Source organism: Mercenaria mercenaria, chromosome 6 (assembly GCF_021730395.1).
Source record: "Mercenaria mercenaria strain notata chromosome 6, MADL_Memer_1, whole genome shotgun sequence".
Lineage (NCBI taxonomy): Eukaryota > Metazoa > Mollusca > Bivalvia > Venerida > Veneridae > Mercenaria > Mercenaria mercenaria.
Genome location: NC_069366.1, coordinates 39,710,369 through 39,732,112, shown reverse-complemented (window position 1 = coordinate 39,732,112; position 21,744 = coordinate 39,710,369). Strand labels below are relative to the sequence as shown.

Here is a 21,744-nt window from a genome sequence, read left to right as displayed (position 1 = left end):
AGAATGTTAATCTTGATTGTCTCAAGGTCCAGTTTGAATCTAGGTCATGTAGGATCAAAAACAAGGTCACCAGGTCAAATCAAAGGAAAAGCTAGTCAACACTGTAGAGGCCACATTTATGACCATATCTTAATGAAACTTGGTCAGAATGTTGATCTTGATGACCTTTAAGTCAAGTTCAAATCTGGGTCAGGTGGGGTCAAAAACTAGGTCACTAGGTCAAATCAAAGAAAAGCTTGTAAACACTCTATAGAGGCCACATTTTTGACTGTATCTTCATGAAACTTAGTCAGAATGTTAATCTTGATGATCTTTATGTCAAGTTTGAATCTGGATCTTGTGGGGTCAAAAACTAGGGCACCGGGTCAAATAAAAGCTAGTTAACACTTTCAGATCACATATATGAGCATATCTTTATTAAACTTGGTTAGAATGTTAATCTTGATGATCTTAAGGTCAATAGGTCAGGTGAGTGATACAGGGCCTTCATGGCCCTCTTGTTTTTTTTTCCAATACATATTATCATTGATTTGTCGTACAAAAGCAGAATTTTTTATTTGATTAGCCATTTCTTGCTGTTTAAAATGAATTTAGTGTGAAGGCTGAATGTTTAGACATCTTTGAAAATACTTTGTTACATTTTGTAAAAGTTCTTGACTTTGCATTTATTCTTCAGTTTACAAAGTTTGGAAGAAATGTAGGTAGGTTTTACTTCTGCCCTATGGTTCTTCTTGAATGCAGAGAGTAAGGCGTTGGAAGTTGGAAGGCGTCTTAAGAGTTGGAGCTTAATTTCTGTCCGATTAAATTCTCTTACTCAAGGCTCTCAAGAAAAATTGTTATCGACAATTTTGTTTTGTGTTTTATAATTATTACGCAATACTCTTTGAGGTTTCATTTAGAAAAATATGAGGTAAAATGACTTCTCTGCGATCGTTTTGCGCAATGGCTATCTTTTTGAAATTTGTCTCTGTTTCACTTGGAGGAAAAAACATAATTTATACAAGATTAACAAATAAAAAACAAACAACAATGACACGGTAAAAATTTAAAAATGCAACACAGTGCGAAAAAATGTTAACGTCAGGACTGTATCAATTAATGCATTTGTTAAACATTACCGTTACAGGTCCACTATCTTAATATAACCTGAAATACAGTTGAAAACCTGTGTTTAAACAAAAATGGCTTACATCTACGCCCTCACCTTTTAAACAAAGTGGTGACAAAACATTTTTTACAATATATCTTTCAGCATTCGCAAGAATGTTTCTAAATGAATTTAGAAAAGAAATAGCCAAACAAAAAAAATAAAATATAAAGCTTGTACGCTCCTCTTTAGGTATACAACTCGTAGAAAGTGGTCATTTGTTTTTTTCTCAAGTTACTATGGTGATTCCACCCAGCCATTACGTCCCGTAGTACCTGTAGCAAATGATCTGAAAGAATAGATTCTTATAACTTTAGCCCTGAAAATAAGACGTGACATAACTCATATCACTATAAGTTCATTTTAATTGAAATTTCATATTTCTTATTTTCCATGTTATGTCAGGTCGTCGAATAATGCTTAAGACAGCTATGTTATGTGACATTTCGTATTAAACATATTTGTAAGTTAAATATTTTATCAAATTTAAAAGTGCTACTTCTTGATGCATACATGACGCTAAATATCATGTCGACATGACATTAGCTTAATATTGTTGTGATTATTTAAGCATTGTAGGTCATATTAGAATATATTTTCAAAAATATATTTCAAACATGATATGATTTCATCGTCTGTTCTATATTTTTACATTAGATGATGATCCAAAGAAGTTTTCATTCGACTATTCATACTGGTAAGTGGCATTTTCTCATATATCTTATGTTGCTTTACAGTGTATGCTATCAATTACATTGTAAGGAAGAAGTAAGAAGTAACTATGTTTCCAAGGGGCCTCTGTGGCCGAGTGGTTAAGGTTGCTGACTTCAAATCACTTGCCCCTCATCGATGTAGGTTTGAGCCTCACTCGGAGCGTTGAATTCTTCGTGTGAGGAAGCCATCCAGTGCTATATCTTAAGGTCAGTAGGTCAGGTGAGCGATACAGGGCCTTCATGGCCCTCTTGTTTTCGAAAGCTTCATTTATAGACATGTCTTTGGTAATTTAAAAGATAATGACTTAAAATTAAAAATATTTCTTTATAATCATCATCTGAATGTGTGGTTACAATCCCTATACCTTTAATTGTATTTTTGACAGAATTATGCCCCTTTAATACTTAAAGTTTTTTTTTTGACATAAATTCATTTTGCTGTCAAATCGCCAAATAAAAGAGTGCGCTGTCTTACGGACAGCTATTTTTATTAGCTCATGGTGAGCTTTTGTGACCGCTCAGTGTCCATTGTCCGTCGTGTGTCATGCGTCGTCCATCCGTCAGCATTTTCTAAAAAAATCTTGAAAACCACTGGACAGAATTACATCAAACTTCACAGGAATGATCCCTGATGATCTTTAGGTCAAGTTCGAATCTGGGTCATGTAGGGTCAAAAACTAGGTCACCAGGTCAAAAAATCAAAGGAAAAGCTAGTTAACATATAGATATATTTATATTTAGATATCTTGCAGTGAATTATACACACCTTTTTATATGCCCGTTTGAAAAACGGTACATATGGGAACACTCCTTATGGGCAGATGGGGCAGGCTTGTCAACAAACTTTGTCAGAGCATTATCTTCTTCATGCATGGAGGGATTTTAATGTAACTTGGCACAAATTTTCACCATCATGAGATGGGTATCAGTCGCAAGAACCAGGTCCCTAGGTTAAAGGTCAAGGTCATGCTTAGAGGCCTAAGGTCAGATACAAGAATGACTTTGTCCAGAGCATTTCTTCTTTATGCATGGATGGATTTTGTTGTAACTTAGCACAAATGTTCACCACTATGAAATGGAGTGTCATGCGCAAGAACCAGATCCCTAGTTTAGAATTTCTTCCCTTTGTTGTTACTATTATACTGGGTATACCAATTACCGGGATATACATATTACTGTGAATGTCCTGTTTTGATACTTAACATGAAAATTGCTTTACATATTTTCTCTCATTCTTCATGCTCAATGTGCTTACATTTTTAACAAACTATTTTTGAAGATTGGAGTGTCTTTCGTTTTATTTCACACTGATCCCAGAAATTAAGGAATTTAGCTAAGTGACTGGTTGTTATGGTTAATCTTTGCCATTTTTCTCTGCAAATTTTCAATGAAGTTGCTTATTTCTGCCATATCTGTTTCATATTTAGTTTGGCCCATTGTAAAATAGAAATGCTTTCTTTGTCTTAGATCAATTTAACAACTTCTTTAGGTTGAAAGTTGAAATTCACAGTAATAGGTATATGCCATAAAATGCTAAAGTTCCCCACTTCTGTTCTTTGAATGACAATAGTGGAACTTTTGCCTGGTGTTTTGACAATTTTTTGCCAAATGTCTAACTAAAATATAAATTTATTGAACAGAATAGAATTTATCCTTTCATAAAATCATTTTGTTATAAACAGAGTCCACTGAATATAAGACTCTTGGTAATTGGTATACCCAGTATAATAGCTTATATGGTAACTTTTTCATTACTGGCCATAGGGAAAAATCGAGATCACTTTTCTGTAGTACAACATGAATGTTACATGCAATTTTTAGGTGTATTTTTACATGTTGCCACCTGGTAAATTTTTGTGTGAACTTCATTTGTAGCTCGACTATTCATTGAATAGTAGAGCTGTTGGACACGCCCGTGCGTCCGCGTTCCAATTTGATTAAGGTTTTGTATGTAAGCTGGTATCTCAGTACTCACTAATGGGAATGGATTGAAACTTCACACACTTATTCACTGTGATGTACTGACTACATTGCACAGGTTCCATAACTCTGTTTTGCTTTTTTTACAAAATTATGCCCCTTTATTCAACTTAGCAGGTTTTGCTTAAGGTTTTGTATGTAAGCTGGTATCTCAGTACTCACTTAAGGGAATGAATTGAAACTTCACACACTTATTCACTGTAATAAACTGACTGACATAGCACAGGTTCCATAACTTTATATTGCTTTTTCACAAAATGATGCCCCTTTTTCGACTTAAAATTTTTGGTTAAGGTTTTGTATGTAAGCTGGTATCTCAGTACTCACTAATAGGAATGGATTGAAACTTCACACACTTGTTCATTGTCTTGATCTAAAATACACTAAATAGGTTCTATAACTCTACTTTGTTGTTTTTTGTTTGTTTTTGTTTTTCAAAATTTTGCCCCTTTTTTGATCTAGCAGTTTTTGGTTAAGTTTTTAGCTCCACTATTCGGAGAATAGGTGGGCTAATTACTACTCGCCCAGGCGTCGGCATGACCCTTCTTGGTTAAAGTTTTTCGGCAACCTTTGTTTTTCTGTCATATCTTTGTTATCCCCCGCCGAAGAAATCGGGAGGGGGTATTGAAATGGCGTTGTGTGTCCGTCCGTCTGTCCTTCTGTGCGTCCGTCCGCAGCCGTTTCTCAGTAACTAGCAGGTAGAGTTTCATGAAACTTGAAATAAACATGAACCAACATACTGCGATTTTTTTTTTTGGATTGGTCAGTTTCCTTTAGAGTTATTGCCCTTGATTTATTGAAAAATGCCCAAAAAATGTCCGTCTGCAGCCATTTCACAACTACTGTGAAATCATTTTTATTCGCGAATTTTCACGTATTTCGCGCTAGGACCAATGCGCGAATTTAAGACCGCGCTATTATTATTTTTCAATTCTATTTTGATACGCCCGTTTGAAAAACGGGACGTATTATGGGAACGCCCCTGGCGGGCGGGCGGGCAGGAGGGATGGCGGGCGGGCGGCGTCCACAGACTTTGTCCGGAGCATATCTTCTACATGCATAAAGGGATTTTGATGAAACTTGGCACAGTTGTTCACCATCATGAGAGGGAGTGTCATGCGCAAAAACCAGGTCCCTAGGTCTAAGGTCAAGGTCACACTTAGAGGTCAAAGGTCAAATTCAAGAATGACTTTGTCCGGAGCATATCTTCTTCATGCATGGAGGGATTTTGATGAAAGTTGGCACAATTGTTCATCATCATGAGACGGAGTGTCATGCGCAAGAACCAGGTCCCTAGGTCTAAGGTCAAGGTCACACTTAGAGGTCAAAGGATACAAGAAAGAAAACTTTGTCCGGAGCATATCTTCTTCATGCATGGAGGGATTTTGATGAAAGTTGGCACAATTGTTCATCATCATGAGACGGAGTGTCATGCGCAAGAACCAGGTCCCTAGGTCTAAGGTCAAGGTCACACTTAGAGGTCAAAGGATACAAGAAAGAAAACTTTGTCCGGAGCATATCTTCTTCATGCATGGAGGGATTTTGATATAACTTGGCACAAATGTTCACCACCACGAGGGGGAGTGTCATGCGCAAGAACCAGGTCCCTAGGTCTAAGGTCAAGGTCACACTTAGAGGTCAACGGATACAAGAATGAAAACCTTGTCCGGAGCATTTCTTCTTCATGCATAGAGGGATTTTGATATAACTTTGCACAAATGTTCACCACCACGAGGTGGCGTGTCATGCGCAAGAACCAGGTCCCTAGGTCAAAGATCAAGGTCACACTTAGAGGCCAAAGGTCAGATACAAGAATGACTTTGTCGGAAGCATTTCTTCTTCATGCATGGAGGGATTTTGATGTAACTTGGCACAATTATACACCATCATGAGATGAAGTGTCATGCTCAGTTCCCTTCTTTAGAATTACTTCCCTTTGTTGTTACTATAAATAGCTTATATTGTAACTTTTTCATTACTAGTCCTAGGGAAAAATCGAGACCACTTTTCTGTAGTACAACATGCATGCTACATTCAATTATGAGGTGTATTTTGACCAATCTCTACCTGGTAAAGATTTTTGTGTAGACTTACAATTTTTTTTGGATTTTTTTTTTTTTTTAAGATTATCTTCCCTTAGTTGTTACTATAAATAACTTATATTGTAACTTTTTTATAATTGACCGTAGGGAAAAAACAAGACCACTTTTCTGTGGTACAACATAGATGTTACTTTCAAATTTTAGGTGTATTTTAATGTATATCTACCTGGTAAGGAGTTTTTTTGTGGTCTTAGAAAAACAAGTGACTTACAATGATTACTAAACAACCACAAAATTAAAATTCCATTTGCAAATACAGGTGCTAGAGTAAAGAAATTTGCTGTGACGGGCCTATATTGTGACATTCTGGCACTCTTGTTCATTTCTAAAATTGAAAATGCGCGAATTATAGCCCGCGCGAAACAGTTCTTTTTCACATGTGCGCGAAATTTCATGTCAGCGAATTTAAATGATTTCACAGTATCGGGTAGAATTTCATAAAACTTGAAATAAACATGCACCAACATACTGCGATGATGCCCATCAAATTTTTTTTCTTTTGGATTGGTCAGTTTTCTTTAGAGTTATTGCCCTTGATTTAATGAAAAATGTCCGTCCGCAGCCATTTCACAGTAACTATCAGGTAAAATTTCATAAAACTTGAAATAAACATGCACCAACATACTGCGATGATGCCCGTCAAGTTTTTTTTTTATTGGTCAATTTCTCTTAAGTTATTGCCCTTGATTTAATGAAAAATGCATGTCTGTAACCATTTCTCAGTAATAAGCCGGTAGAATTTCATGAAACTTGAAATAAATATGAACCAACATACTTAGATGATGCCTGTCATTTCATTTTTTCAATTGGTCAATTTTCCTTACAGTTATTGCCCTTTAAATCTACAGATTTGTACATAACAAACCAACCAATTGGTAGAATTTCATTAAACTTCTTTCATTCTTTTCCATAAAGATTTATTATAAACATGTGAAGTTTTGTACCCACAGCTGGTCACCACCTTTGCCTTGGTCTCCCGCCCACCCCCCACCCCCCTTCAAAAACAAGAGGGTCATTGACCCTAAAGCGCTCACCTGTGTACAAAGCTTCAAGTATGTTTGTATAAGTACAGAGTAAGGATTCTTCTATGTTGAAAAGTGTGACCTCTAGAGTGGTCAGAAGCAAAAGTTTACACAAACCCACTATTTGAACAGTTGGTGAGCTAATAAGCCACTTCAGATGTTGGCTACAGTCCCTTGTTATATTTTATGGTGCCCACCCACACTCAGCAAAAGCACCATACAGTACCAACTTCATATTTTTATGAAGCTGGCACTGTAAGATAATCAAACGGGTGATATTTTCAAGAAACACACTAAGGAAGCAACTCAAATCAATACTAATTTACTCTGTTAACTAATTCTTATACAAATAAATTATCTTATGGTCAGACCAATAGGTTTCCACTGTTCCAACTGTAGCATCCAGGTTTGAAAAAATCAGATCTAAAGTTGTCAGATAATCAGTTGTTGGTTCATTTACTAGTTGTTCACACACCAGCCTTTCTGATAACCCTGTTGAGAAATTCATGAACAGTTCATTAATAATCCTTGAACTATTCCAGAACTTTGTTCATGAACAGTTCACGAATAGTTCATGAAAGTTCGTGAACTACAAATGGGACTTTTTACGGCATCAAAAATTCATGAACTTGGCATGGTTCATCAAGTTCATGAACTGGACTGGTTCATCAAAGTTCATGAACTGGATGTGTTCATCAGAGTTCATGAATTGATAGGTTCATGAATTTGATGAACCAGAAATTCGCGAACTTGATGAACAGTTCATGAATAATTCTTGAACTATTCGTGAACTATTCATGAACAGTTCATCAACTACAAATGGGACTTTTTGCGGCATCAACTATTCATCAAGTTGATGAACCATAGTTCATGAACCAGGGGTTCATGAACTGAAAGTAACAAGATAAATGGAAAGTTGATGAACCCAGCTGAATTAGAAACAGTGATTTTGACAATAGTGACGTTACTATAGCAACTGCCTGTCTGAGAAAAGCAGGCTTTCTCAGGTCAGTGACTTGAGAACACTTTGCACTGTTTAAACCTGTGATTAAATCCCAAGGACATCCAATTGTGTCCATTTTGCATTTAAAAATTATTATGCCCTCATACGATACTGAAAAAGGTCTTTAAATTCCAAAATATAAAAAAGCGGAAAAAAACAACAAAATCCCAAGTGAAATTTTATCCAAAATTCAGTTGCTAGACGGTCTAATTTACTTTAATCTCAAAATTGATTCAGATTAGATACTAGCTTTGTTTCAGGGTCGTGAAAACATGTGACATTTTAAAAGGATTTTATATTTTTAAAATGAACAATTTATGACAACACCATAATTACTTATTTGATATTCAGTATACTCATGTTCCTTTTAAACCATTCCTTACTGTAGTATGATAAATATTTCCTTCTCATTTGCTGCACAAACTTCTAAAAAATTGCTGAATCACATGTGCAAAAAATTTCCCAGCATGTAACAAAATAATGGAAACTATCATGTGACATAAATTTAATGTTCATGAACATTCATGAACAGTTCATGAACTTATTCATTCATTGTAAAAGGAAAACCTAAGTTTTATGTTTAATGAGTGAACAGTTCAGAAACTCTTTATTGGGTTCAAGAACTGGTACTGAATTAGAAAAAGGTTTTGAATTTTTAGTACTTTTATTGAATCTTAGATGTCTTTTTTTTAAGAACACATCAAGAATGTTTTAAGAATTTAATATTCTTAAACTGCTCATAAAATGTTCATCATTTTTTGTCACGAATTTTTCTTGAATTCTATAGGTAAATTGGCATTCATGAAAAAATCTTAATTCATTCTTAAACAAGTTCATGAATATTTCAAGGATTTCTGGTATGAAATGAAAGACATCAATAAATTCACCAACCAAGTATCAGTGTACACCATTATTCTTTTCCAGTGACATTTTCTAAATTGCCAAATAACGATGAAACTTCTGTTAGCTATCCCCAATGTTTAATCAAAATTTTGCACAAATTGCAGACAACATAAAATACAGAATACATGTAGTAACATTCCTAGTCATATGTATGTTATCAGTAACTCTGGTATTAGCCTTCAGCTGTAAATACTAGAAGCTTTTACAAGTAAACGGATCCTGTTTTATGAATTTCAGACTTGATTGATCAATTCATTAATTTGAAGTTCATGAACAGTGTATGAACTTCAGGTTCATGAACCATCAGCATAATTGAAATAAAATCAAATACTGAACTGGAGTTCTGAATGAAGTCACTTGTTTGATTACTGAACTTATAATTCATGAACTTAAAATCATGCACCAAAGGTGAAATTTTTGAAGAACCAGTTCATGAATAATTCTTGAACTTTAGGTTCACAGACAGTTGGTGAACTTTTTCAGGAATAGTTTCATGAACAATTCATGAACTTTTGGTTCATGAACAGTTCACAAACTTTTCGAGGAACATTCATCGCATTGTTCACGAATGGTTCATGAATGTTCATGAACAGTTCGTGAACAGTTCATGAATGCTCATCAGTTCATGAACTACAGCTCAGCAGGGAAGTACTGTAGAACAGGTCTAGATTTAACTGCTACATCAATATTAAAATCACCTAAAATAACAATAGGGGTTGACAGACTTACTCTTTGTAACAGTTGATCTCTCAAGAATGTGCGAAAGATACTGTCAGACATATTTGGAGATTTGTATAACACAACAATGTGCACTTCTTCATTACCCTGCACAATTTTCACAATTGTGAATTCAAAATTTTCTGAATTAAACGAGCAATATGAAGATATATTCATTTCATTTCTGACATATGCAGCTATTCCATGTGAAGGTCTTTGAGTTGGTGACTGTGATGACTGATCATTTCGTATCAGGTGAAAGCCATCTATATCATAATCAGCATCAGTATCAGAAAAGCACAACCGTGTTTCAGCAAGACCAAATATATGTGATGACATTAGACTGTGATCATATTTGACATCCTTGAAATGTTTATGTAGAGACCTGCAATTATTGAAAGCTACTTTTAATACTGAATCCACTGATTCTAAAGGAACATAGCACAACTCCAGTCTAGCACTATTTTGTAACCTGTCCATTTCTGTCTTAACTTTTTGATCAACTTGTAAAGCTTGTTCATTGAAATTCAGAATTTGTAGCTTATCTAACGATTTAACTCTACTCAATGCAACATAATGTAGGTGTGGAACCTTCCGTGTTTTCTGCTGAGACAGGTCAATTACAGCACTTTCTAACGTAGTACCTTGTGCTCTATGAACAGAACGCCCAGCAGATGGTTGCAAAGGAAACTGAATCCTTTCAAATGTCTTTTTGTTGTATGTAAAAGACCTTTCGATGTCAAATATTGGTGTCCAATTATGATTTATTTCTGTATGATAAAATCCTCGGTTTTTTTCTACTTGTATTGGACTCGCCCATGCGTCGGCGTCCGCTTCCGCGTCTGCGTCGGCGTCCGCGTCCCGATTTGGTTAAGTTTTTGTATGTAAGCTGGTATCTCAGCAACCACTTGTGGGAATGGATTGAAACTTCACACACTTATTCACTGTGATAAACTGACTTACATTGCACAGGTTCCATAACTCTGTTTTGCTTTTTTACAAAATTATGCCCCTTTTTTGACTTAGAAATTTTTGGTTAAGGTTTTGTATGTAAGCTGGTATCTCAGTAACCACTTGTGGGAATGGATTGAAACTTCACACACTTAAATTTACTGTGATAAACTGACTTACATTGCACAGGTTCCATAACTCTATTTTGCTTTTTTACAAAATTATGCCCCTTTTTCGACTTAGAATTTTTTGGTTAAGGTTTTGTATGTAAGCTGGTATCTCAGTACTCACTAATGGGAATGGATTGAAACTTCACACACTTGTTCACTGTCATGATCTGACATGCACAAAGCAGGTCCCATAAATTTATTTTGCTTTTTTACAAAATTATGCCCCGTTTTCAACATAGAAATTTTTGGTTAAGTTTTTGTATGTAAGCTGGTATCTCAGTATCCACTAATGGGAAAGGATTGAAACTTCACACACTATTTCACTGTCATGATATGACATGCAGTGCAAAGGGTCAATAACTCAACTTTGCATTTTACAAAATTATGCCCCTTTTTCAACTTAGGAGTTTTTGGGTTAAATTCTTATATGTAAGCTGGTATCTCAGTACCCACTAATGGGAATGGATTGAAACTTCATACACTTGTCCACTGTCATGAGCTGATAAGCACTATACAGGTTCCATAACCCTATTTTACTTTTTTACTAAATTATGCCCCTTTTTTGACTTTCTTATTCATTCAAGCGACAAGGCTGTTAAATAGTCGAGCGTTGCTGTCCTCCGACAGCTCTTGTTATATTTTATCCTCGTTTCATTTCCAGCATTTGCCTCATCAAACTGCACCCATATTACACTTGGTCGATTTGTCTCTACTTGCTTGTATTCTAGCTGTTTAATTTTACAATACAAGAAGCTCCATTAGCTAATCCATCTTCAGTGTCTACATTAACTGTTAGATCATAAATCATTCCAACAACAACAAGTAATTGACAATGTAAATTTGCTGTTTTGTTTGGCTCTGTTGGCAATCTCTGTATGGCTTCTTTCTGTTTTTCATTTGATAGTTTTGGAAAAACAACAGAATCATGACATGGTATTAAAACTTTCTCTGTGTTTAAACTATCAATAATTTTTTCATTGAATATATGCATGTAATAATGTTCTGCAAACAAATGTGGTGAGTCCTTCTGGTAATTTTGTGCATCTGTGTTTATTTCACACTGTTTTAGAACAACTTTGTCATCATCTGTCAAACAATTGCCTCTTAGTCTGTTTAAAAGTTCTGCAAATTTCAAATCATCCTTTTGTCTCATAATTACTGTCAATTCATACATTGAAAAGTGTTCTTTCCACAGGTTTATTGAGAGAGCTGATGCATCATGAGTTAAATCATTAAATATCCAATCACCACTCACAGGTTTCAGTTGGAACAAGTCTCCAACAACAATTATACTTACACCACCAAATGGTGTTCTTGTTCCTTTCAATTCTTGCAGTCTCTGATTAATGAAATTTAGCATTCCATTGCTTACCATTGATATTTCATAAATGATCACAACTGACAGGTTCTTATACTTTGATCTAAAAGTATTCAAAGCATCACATGTTAATGTTTGATTTGCTTGTTTGTATTTTTGTTTGAAGGCTGATGAAATGGTTGAACCATTGATATTAAATGCAGCTTTTCCAGTGTATGCACATAAAAGAACTCTTATGTCATCAGGATTCTCACCTTCTTTAAGATTAAGTATTCTGTATAAGGTCTGATATAATGCTTTAATAACTACACTTTTGCCAACACCAGCACCACCTGAGAGGAATGTATACAAAGGTGCATCTTTGGTTTTTACCCAATGGATCACATGATTGTAAAATTGTTTCTGCTTTGTGTTTAGTGATTGCAATAAAGATCTATAGTCTTCGTCAGAAAGAACATTTTCATTTGTAACTATCTGTGGAGCACTGACAGAACATCCAATTTCAATGCCAATATCATATTCCCTGTGCTCAACTGCTCTATCAGGATTGTAATACATAAATGTTTCTGACTCCACATTTCTTCTTCAGCAGTTTTGGCTTCTACTTGCTGAGTTCCAGGAGCAATTTCATCAAATGCATCATACTCTGCTTCTGCTAAATCTCTAGCAATTTCTAATTCTTCTGCATGGTGTTCATAATAAGAGCATTTCTGGTCAACTGTTTCTTTCAACGACTCACAGTGTTCTTTGTATGTATTGAAATTTGCTGGCAGCAAATCAGTTAATTCATTTCTCCATGGATGAAATAACAGAAGTTTTTCTCCGTAATGGTTTTCTTCATCTGTTTTGCGATTAAATCTTACATATCTAATTACTTTTGAGTTTTGACGACGTCTAATTTTGATTCCACTTTTTAAAGTTATAACTGTTTCAATTTCCTCTAATTCCGCATCATCTGTTATTTCCATATTATCTTCATCATCATTTCTTTCATCAGAGTCTCCATTTCCATCCGGATAAATCACTTCAAACTGTGACACATAATCCGCTAAACAATAATGCTGCAATACTTTCGGCCTTTTTGAGTATCTTTTAATAACATTGTCCGACATTATATCTGTTGATTCAGCTGGCAAATTTTCAAGTATGGACACAGGTTTTAATAACTGCACCCTTTCATTTGGAGTAGATGTATTAATAAACACGACATCTCTTGTGCTTTTGGTTAAGGGCATTTGAAGGACCAAATAAACTGCCTCTTGAGCACTAACTTCAATGCTATTTGAAAACACATTTCCAATATGTCTCACTTGTCTTTTGATATCCAAGTTCCCATTCCTTGCTTCTTTGGCAGCTGCATGTAACAAATTACTCATACCTCTTTGAGACTTACTAATATATGACACTATATACATTGCACAAGCATAAGGATCTAGCACAAACTGTATGTCTACATTTGCCCTCCAACCTTTCAACACATGTTCATTATATAAATTCACACGTATTTCACTTGGATTACGTTTCAAAAATACCTTTGGTGAATTCAATGAACTTCTAATACATTTGATGTAATCTTCCTCACTCATTTGTACAACATTTGTCAAAAAGTTGTCATATGACATACTGTATCCATCTTTCTCATCATTCATTTTTAGCTCGACTATTCATAGAATAGTAGAGCTATTGGACTCGCCCATGCGTCGGCGTCGGCGTCTGCGTCCGCGTCCGCGTCCCGATTTTGGTTAAGGATTTGTATGTAAGCTGGTATCTCAGTAACCACTTGTGGGAATGGACTGAAACTTCACACACTTATTCACTGTGACAAACTGACTTTCATTGCACAGGTTCCATAACTCTATTTTGCTTTTTTACAAAATTATGCCCCTTTTTGACTTAGAAATTTTTGGTTAAGGTTTTGTATGTAAGCTGGTAACTCAGTAACCACTTGTGGGAATGGATTGAAACTTCACACACTTATTCACTGTGATAAACTGACCTACATTGCACAGGTTCTATAACTCTATTTTGCTTTTTTACAAAATTATGCCCCTTTTTCAACTTAGAAATTTTTGGTTAAGGTTTTGTATGTAAGCTGGTATCTCAGTACTTACTTATGGGAATGGATTGAAACTTCACATACTTGTTCACTGTCATGATCTGACATGCACTAAGCAAGTCCCATAACTCTATTTTGCTTTTTTTTTTCAAAATTATGCCCCTTTTTGACTTAGCAGTTTTTGGTTAAACTTTTGTATGTAATCTGATATCTCAGTATCCACTAATTGGAATGGATTGAAACTTCACACACTTGTTCACTGTCATGATCTAACATGCACTGTGAAGGTCCCATAACTCTACTTGGCATTTTTACAAAATTATGCCCCTTTGACTTAGCAGTTTTTGGTTAAGTTTTTGTATGTAAGCTGGTATCTCAGTATCCACAAATTGGAAAGGATTGAAACTTCACACACTTGTTCACTGTCATGATATGAAATGCAGTACCGAGGTTCAATACCTCTACTTTGCATTTTACAAAATTATGCCCCTTTTTCAACTTTTGTATTCATTCAATTGACAAGGCTGTTGAATAGTCGAGCGTTGCTGTCCTCCGACAGCTCTTGTTTTCTGTAATTGTTGATATAATTTATGGTACTTGTCTCTGTCAGTTTCAAGAGGGTTCAAAATCATAGTCCTGGGAAGAGGTGGTAGTGGATAACCAAAGCGACAAATTCTATCTACTCTTTTTCTACAAGTTCTAGAATGTTTGTGAGTTTGAATTTCTACAAGAGAACCAACAGCTGGACTATTGATAGAACATGTCAAAAACTGATCCACATACGCAATCAAATCATTAATGGAATCCACATTGTATTTTGGTGCATTCTTTACCCATACAATCATGTGGATGTCTGGAGACCCACGCTGCTGAAATTCAACTCTGTAAAAATAATCAGCAATTTCTCCAAGTGGTTTGTGTTCACTCTTAAGAACTGTATTAATAAACTCTTGTACTCTGTGGTCAAAATATCTAGAACAAGTGACTGGATCTGACTGAATAAGTTTAATCTTTTTTTCCCATGAAATTCCTTCAATTTGCTCATCAGAATAGTTGACCTTATCATTTAAAGTAGCTAACATTTTCAAAAGATCAATCCATCTAGAGTCAGCAGAAGACAATGACATGAACCATGTTGGCATACCTAACTGTCTTAGCATTGCATATACATCTTTCTTTCGAGATTCCAAATAAGCAGGTGAGTTTCTAAGTTGTTTAAATAAATAGTAACCTTCATCATTTCTGACAATATTATCAATGTATCCAGAGTTTATAACGTGAGCTGCTGTCATTTTACTTGTACCTGTTCGACACCTTCTAACAGCAAGATTGGCTTTATCATTCAGCTGCTTCATTTGTATCTTTTTTAGTTTAAAGAATATATTTGGCACTCAATTAGCAGCCCTTCTGTCTTGGCTTCTTAATTCCCATTTTGCAATATCACTATAATTTACTGGCACAATTCTTGCTTCGTTTTCAGGACGCCTTTTACCACAAAATATGCTTGGGAAACAAAGATATTCCGAATCTGTGTCTTGAAATATGCTAAATGGTTGTTGACCTTCCCCTGGTGCAAATGTAAATGTCATGTTTCGATTTTCCAGGTTGGCATCGTCTAGTAAAGTGTCAATATTTCCAACATTTGCCTGTGCGACTTCTTCTGCATCTGAATCATACAGCTCTTCACTATTACCTGTACCGTCTGAAGTTTGATATTTTGATTTTTCTTCACATGTATAATGGTCAAGAATTTCACCAGAAACATTTTCAAAGTCCTCGACATCAAAATTTGATGCATGATTTATTAATGTTTGAAAACAGGATCGCAATAAAGTGTTGTAATTTTGGTTGTTTTTATACTCCTCCAGAAGGTCAGCCATACAAGAGTCAAAGTCTTCATAACTGGTAATCTTTAAACTTTCCACTTGCGACTCCAAGAATTCATTCAAAATTTCATTAATGTTTGCTGTTACGCTTTCGATCCAATGCTCATCAATTTCAACATTAGCATTTTTATAAAGATCACTGTTTTTCATTAACCAATGTAAAGCAACAAGTACTTTGTGGGGTCTTACATTTTCAGAGAAAGCACATGACTTGAAAGACATTTTTTTCTTCAGTTTTACTGGTACCGTAACATTTTCATCAAAAGGTCTTGGTAATGGATTTACAACAGGTTGAATATCAACTGGTATGTTTACAACATTTCCTTTAATTGACAACTGACGACCTCTTGGGAGTTCTTTTAATTGCATAAATGGTATACGTAAAGCAATTAAATGCTCTTCTAATGAGAAAAGTTCCAACTCCTTTGGCTTAACTGGCCACTTCATCCCATTTAAAACAGACAATTTCAGTACTTTACCACTGTTTATGCTAGATTTACATGTTCTACAAACCTCCTTGTTATCGACTGATATCACCCCTGTTACATATTTTTCTTTCTCCTTGCACATTAAATACTTACTTCTGTTACACTGTGTTTGAACCATGTTTGATGACAGCAACTGCATATATATACAGGCCCAAGTGATATTCTTTCTTGAAAACGATCAATACAAGTGTCAATATCTTGTCCGCACCGTCTTCTCTTTTTTTGCAAGCATTCACCTTCAGAGAATGAAGGATCTTTTCTCTTTCAAACTTTCCTTTTATTATCCATAACCTTTTCAGCATCTTTACACCTTGCATCTAATCTCCATTGCTGTTTTGCAATTCTTTCTCTTTCCAAATTATATGGATTTGATCTTGATTTTCTCTTTGACTTATTTTGTATTTCAAGTTCTCTTTGTTTAATGTCATCACTTGTTCGTTTCTCTCTTCTTTGCTTTGCTTCCCAAAGCTTAAATTCTTTAACTTATCTCGCCCTTCTTTTCAACATCTTCTCATTTTCTTTCTCTTTCTCTCTGAATTCTTCAGACTGTCTGGCATTGCGCATTGATTGAAGCGAGCGCTGTCTATCTTTCTTCTGATATTCTTCAGACTGTCTGGCATTGCGCTTTGATTGAAGCGAGCGCTGTCTATCTTTATTCTGATATTCTTCAGACTGTCTGGAATTGCGCATTGATTGAAGCGTACGCTGTCTATCTTTCTTCTGATATTCTTCTGACTGTCTGGCATTGCGCTTTGATTGAAGCGAGCGCTGTCTATCTTTCTTCTGATATTCTTCAGACTGTCTGGCATTGCGCTTTGATTGAAGAGTGTACTCTTTATCCTTATTTTTAAATTCATCACTTTGTCTTTTCTTCTGCATATAAGTTCTCATGTAAATTGTTCTTGAAGGCATCTTTTGCTTTTTTGTTTCCTTTAATTTACTTCTTTGCATTTGATCTTTGAAGTACTTGCCTATGAGTGTTACATCAGGATCACAGTTTGAATCTTGTGGCGATGTTTCTTTTTCACAAGCAGTACTATGATGACTAGGAGACTTCTTTTTCTTCTTATTTGTCACAGTTTTCCATTCATTTAAGCCAGGAGTGCCAGCAACAACATTGACTGATTCAACATTCTGTTCACTTAAACACATTGTTGGTTCACAATAAACATTGGCAAAACGTACAGGCAATAAGTCAAATTGCTGTGTTATGTCGATCAACATACTGTCATACAAGGCATACATGTATGTAACAAGATCTTGTAACTGATGAAACGAAATAAGTATTGATGTTCCATTTTCTGAGGACAACCCAGTTAAACCATGTGAATGTGAATCAAAAAAGAAATATTGGTCTTCCTTCTTAAACACAGCTGAACAAACTGATCCCATCATAAGTAGCAAGTAAGAGGACTTGGTAAATGCAGTATCCAATGACTGATAAAGAGAAGGCAAACTCATTGTAGCAAACTGCTGTGTGCAAACACCAGAGATGACCTCTAACTTGGTAACAGAAAACTGTTTATTCATGATAATAATATTGACTGGAAGTTCATCAAAATTTAACAGGAAATTCCTAAATCTGTTTGTTCTTTGGAGCTCTTGGACAGTTTTCTTATATAATGAATCCCCATCTAAAAGAATATTATCCAAGTCTTTGCTGCAATTCAACCTTGAATAATTAGCATGAATCAAGGAACACATGGCATTTAATGTGCACTGCCTGCCACGTGACTCTACACTGAAAATATTTTCACCTTGATGAAATGAGCCCAGGATAAATACATCAGAACCTGCTGGTCTTGAGAGTATATTGAAAACTGGTGCAGCAACATATGACGGTTCACAAACAGAGAAAACAGATGATTCTATTTCAAATATAAACAATAGTACAATCAAACTGGAGAGTTTTATCAGTTTCCTTTCTGGTTTCACAATGCAAGTCACTTGGTATGCCACTAGAAATATTTTGCATACAGCTTGTTAAATCATCAAGCATATCAGTTGGCAAATCATTCAGTAAATCATTTAGCAAGTCATCAAGCAAATCATCAATCAAATCATCAAGTTTATAATCAGTATCAATCAATCTATGATTAAGCGCAGATGGCCCAGAGGGCTCAGAGAGGTGGCATCGACCCCCATCTGCTTTCCAGTGCCCTGCTCAAAATCAATATCAATCAATGCAAGTTCCAGCGCAGATGGCCCAGAGGGCTCAGAGAGGCAGGCATCGACCCCCATCTGCTTTCCAGTGCCCTACACAGATAGACCAAAGAGCCTATCTGTACCCATACCAGATTGCCCAGACACAGACGCGACATTAGGCACAGGCCACACTGGACCTGTAGGGTCATCCCGACCCTCATCTGGTGTAGCTACATCAGGATTGACACCACTCTTCTCAGAACCATTCAACTCAACCATAGACCTGAAAATGTATAAAAAAGATGCATTTTTAGAAAGACTTCTCTGTCTGACTCAAATTGCTTTACAGTGAAAAACATAAAGATGAGGACACAGCTTAATTTTAAACTACAGCCTTCAATGAAATAACCCACCCCTTTCCGTATAGCTGTTTGTTCAAGATGTTTTTGCAAAGGTATAATTATCTTTACAAATGGTGACAGGGTGCCGCAATCATAAATTAACAACATTAACATCTTGGCATTCCAACAAAATTACACACTTGTACATTCCAACAAAATTACACAACACTTGTAACTCTCAAAGTGAGTAATAAAGTTCAGACTAAATTGTTGAAGTAATTCTGCCATAAGTGAAATACAGCTAACATACAACTGTAAAACATGTTGGTGTTCATTTACCTAACACCCGTGTCAATCCCACTATCTGCTTCTCTTTTATCTATCATTCGAGCAGTTTTAGCCTTCCTGGCTTGGCTACAGGACTTCTTCCTTAATTTTGGCATCCTAAGTACAAATGTAACAGTAAATATAGTAAAGACATTTTTTCAATTATACAAGTATTTATGAAGGTTTATGTAAGCTGGCAGAGAAATGTTTTAAACTTTATACAATAATTACTTATATGCTTGGAATCCAAAGGCCTCACACAAGAAAGGTTGGAACCTATATGACAAATTAGCCGAGTACTGAACCTTTACAGGAAAAGACAAAGTGTCATCTAGTCTATAAAAACTTGGTGTTCAGTAACAGTGACCTTGATCTTACCAACAGTTGAGGTCTTGCACTGTGTGTCTAAAGCAGATATCAACTATCATAAGACTAAATACAAGCTTTTACATGTTACAAAAAGATGACCATAATGGTCCTGAATCACTCAGCTATCCACACATGATCAAGTTTTGAACTGAGCTCACAGATCAAGACAAATATTTTTTAGCAACTTTCATCAAGATGCATTGAAGAATATGGCTTCTAGAGCGGTCACAAAGTCCATTTACAAGCTATGATTATACTGGAACTTACTTTTACAATGACAGGAAAATACTTTTTAATCTATAATATGTCTCAAAGTATAACAGTAGACTACTTTCAATGAAATTTACGGATATGTAAGAAATAAAGCAAAACATAAAGTGATAACCATGTTCAACAAGGAAGTGTTCTCCCTGGAAGAGGCCCTTTTCAGCATTGGTAATTTTTAACAGAAATGTGTGTTTATTGTGTAAGGATCATGATCTGAATTTTTTCTTTTTATTTGAAAATTGTTAATACAAGAACAGATAGCAACAAAATTATTTAATCCACAGAATTTAGCAATCTTTTTTTAGCTCGACTATTCGAAGAATAGTCTAGCTATTCTACTCACCCTGGCGTCGGCGTCGGCGTCGGCGTCGGCGTCGGCGTCACACCTTGGTTAAGTTTTTGCATGCAAGTACATACAGCTATCATTTAAAGGCATATAGCTTTGAAACTTATTTATTCTTTTTCTAGGTCAATTACCAACCTCACTGGGTCAAGTTCCATAACTCTAACATGTATTTTGAGCAAATTATGCCCCCTTTTGGACTTAGAAAATTCTGGTTAAAGTTTTACATGCAAGTTACTATCTCCAAAACTAATGCAGATATTGAATTGAAACTTCACATGTGTCTTCGGGGTTATAAAACTAGTTGATAGCACCAAGTCCCATAACTCTGACCTTCATTTTGGCCAAATTATGCCCCCTTTTGGACTTAGAAAATTCTGGTTAAAGTTTTGCGTGCAAGTACATACAGCTATTACTAAAAGGCATATAGATTTGAAACTTATTTTTTCTTTTTCTAGATCAATTACCTACCTCACTGGGTCAAGTCCCATAACTCTGGCATGTATTTTGGCCAAGTTATGCCCCCTTTTGGACTTAGAAAATTCTGCTTAAAGTTTTGCGTGCAAGTACATACAGCTATTACTAAAAGGCATATAGATTTGAAACTTATTTTTTCTTTTTCTAGATCAATTACCTACCTCACTAGGTCAAGTCCCATAACTCTGGCATGTATTTTGGCCAAATTATGTCCCCTTTTGGACTTAGAAAATTCTGGTTAAAGTTTTGCGTGCAAGTACATACAGCTATTACTAAAAGGCATATAGATTTGGAACTTATTTATTCTTTTTCTAGATCAATTACCTACCTCACTGGGTCAAGTTCCATAACTCTTAACATGTATTTTGAGCAAATTATGCCCCCTTTTGGACTTAGAAAATTCTGGTTAAAGTTTTACATGCAAGTTACTATCCCCAAAACTAATGCAGATATTGAATTGAAACTTAACATGTTTCTTCGGGGTTATAAAACTAGTTGATAGCATCAAGTCCCATAACTCTGATATGTCCCCTTTTGAACTTAAAACTCTTTTGATATTTAACATTTTGGGTAATAATTTCCAGCTTCTGTGACAATATTTCGAATAGTCGAGCTTGGCTGTCTTATGGACAGCTCTTGTTACCAATGGCACTTATACTACCCGGTACGGCTGAAGCCTGCGATTGTATTATTAATAATTGCAAGTCAATAATTTGAGAAATGGGTACAATTCTGTTTTTGCAGAATTTTAGCGCATTTCAAACATGATTTTTCAATGCAGAAATTCTAATAAATATTTTTTTTTTCTTCCTCGGACAGAGATCGGGTATGATCCACTCCAATTGAAGAATCCTGAAAAGATAAAAACATTATCAAGGTCAACATTCTGATCAATTTTCATAAAGATCCATTGAAAAGTATGACCTCTAAAGAGGTCACAAGGTTTTTCCATTTTTAGAACTAATGACCTAGTTTTTGACCGCACGTGACCCAGTTTCAAACTTGACCTAGATATCATC

The 21,744-nt window shown here is 35.4% G+C and overlaps 1 protein-coding gene across 1 annotated transcript in view; it reads left to right on the top strand.

Annotated features, from left to right (window-relative positions):
* LOC123549116 (kinesin-like protein KIF28) overlaps nucleotides 1–21,744 on the top strand; it is a 463,589-nt gene that overhangs the window by 71,698 nt on the left and 370,147 nt on the right. Inside the window, 1 exon segment of the mRNA XM_053545663.1 lies at nucleotides 1,805–1,844. Coding sequence (XP_053401638.1) covers nucleotides 1,805–1,844 — 40 coding nt within the window.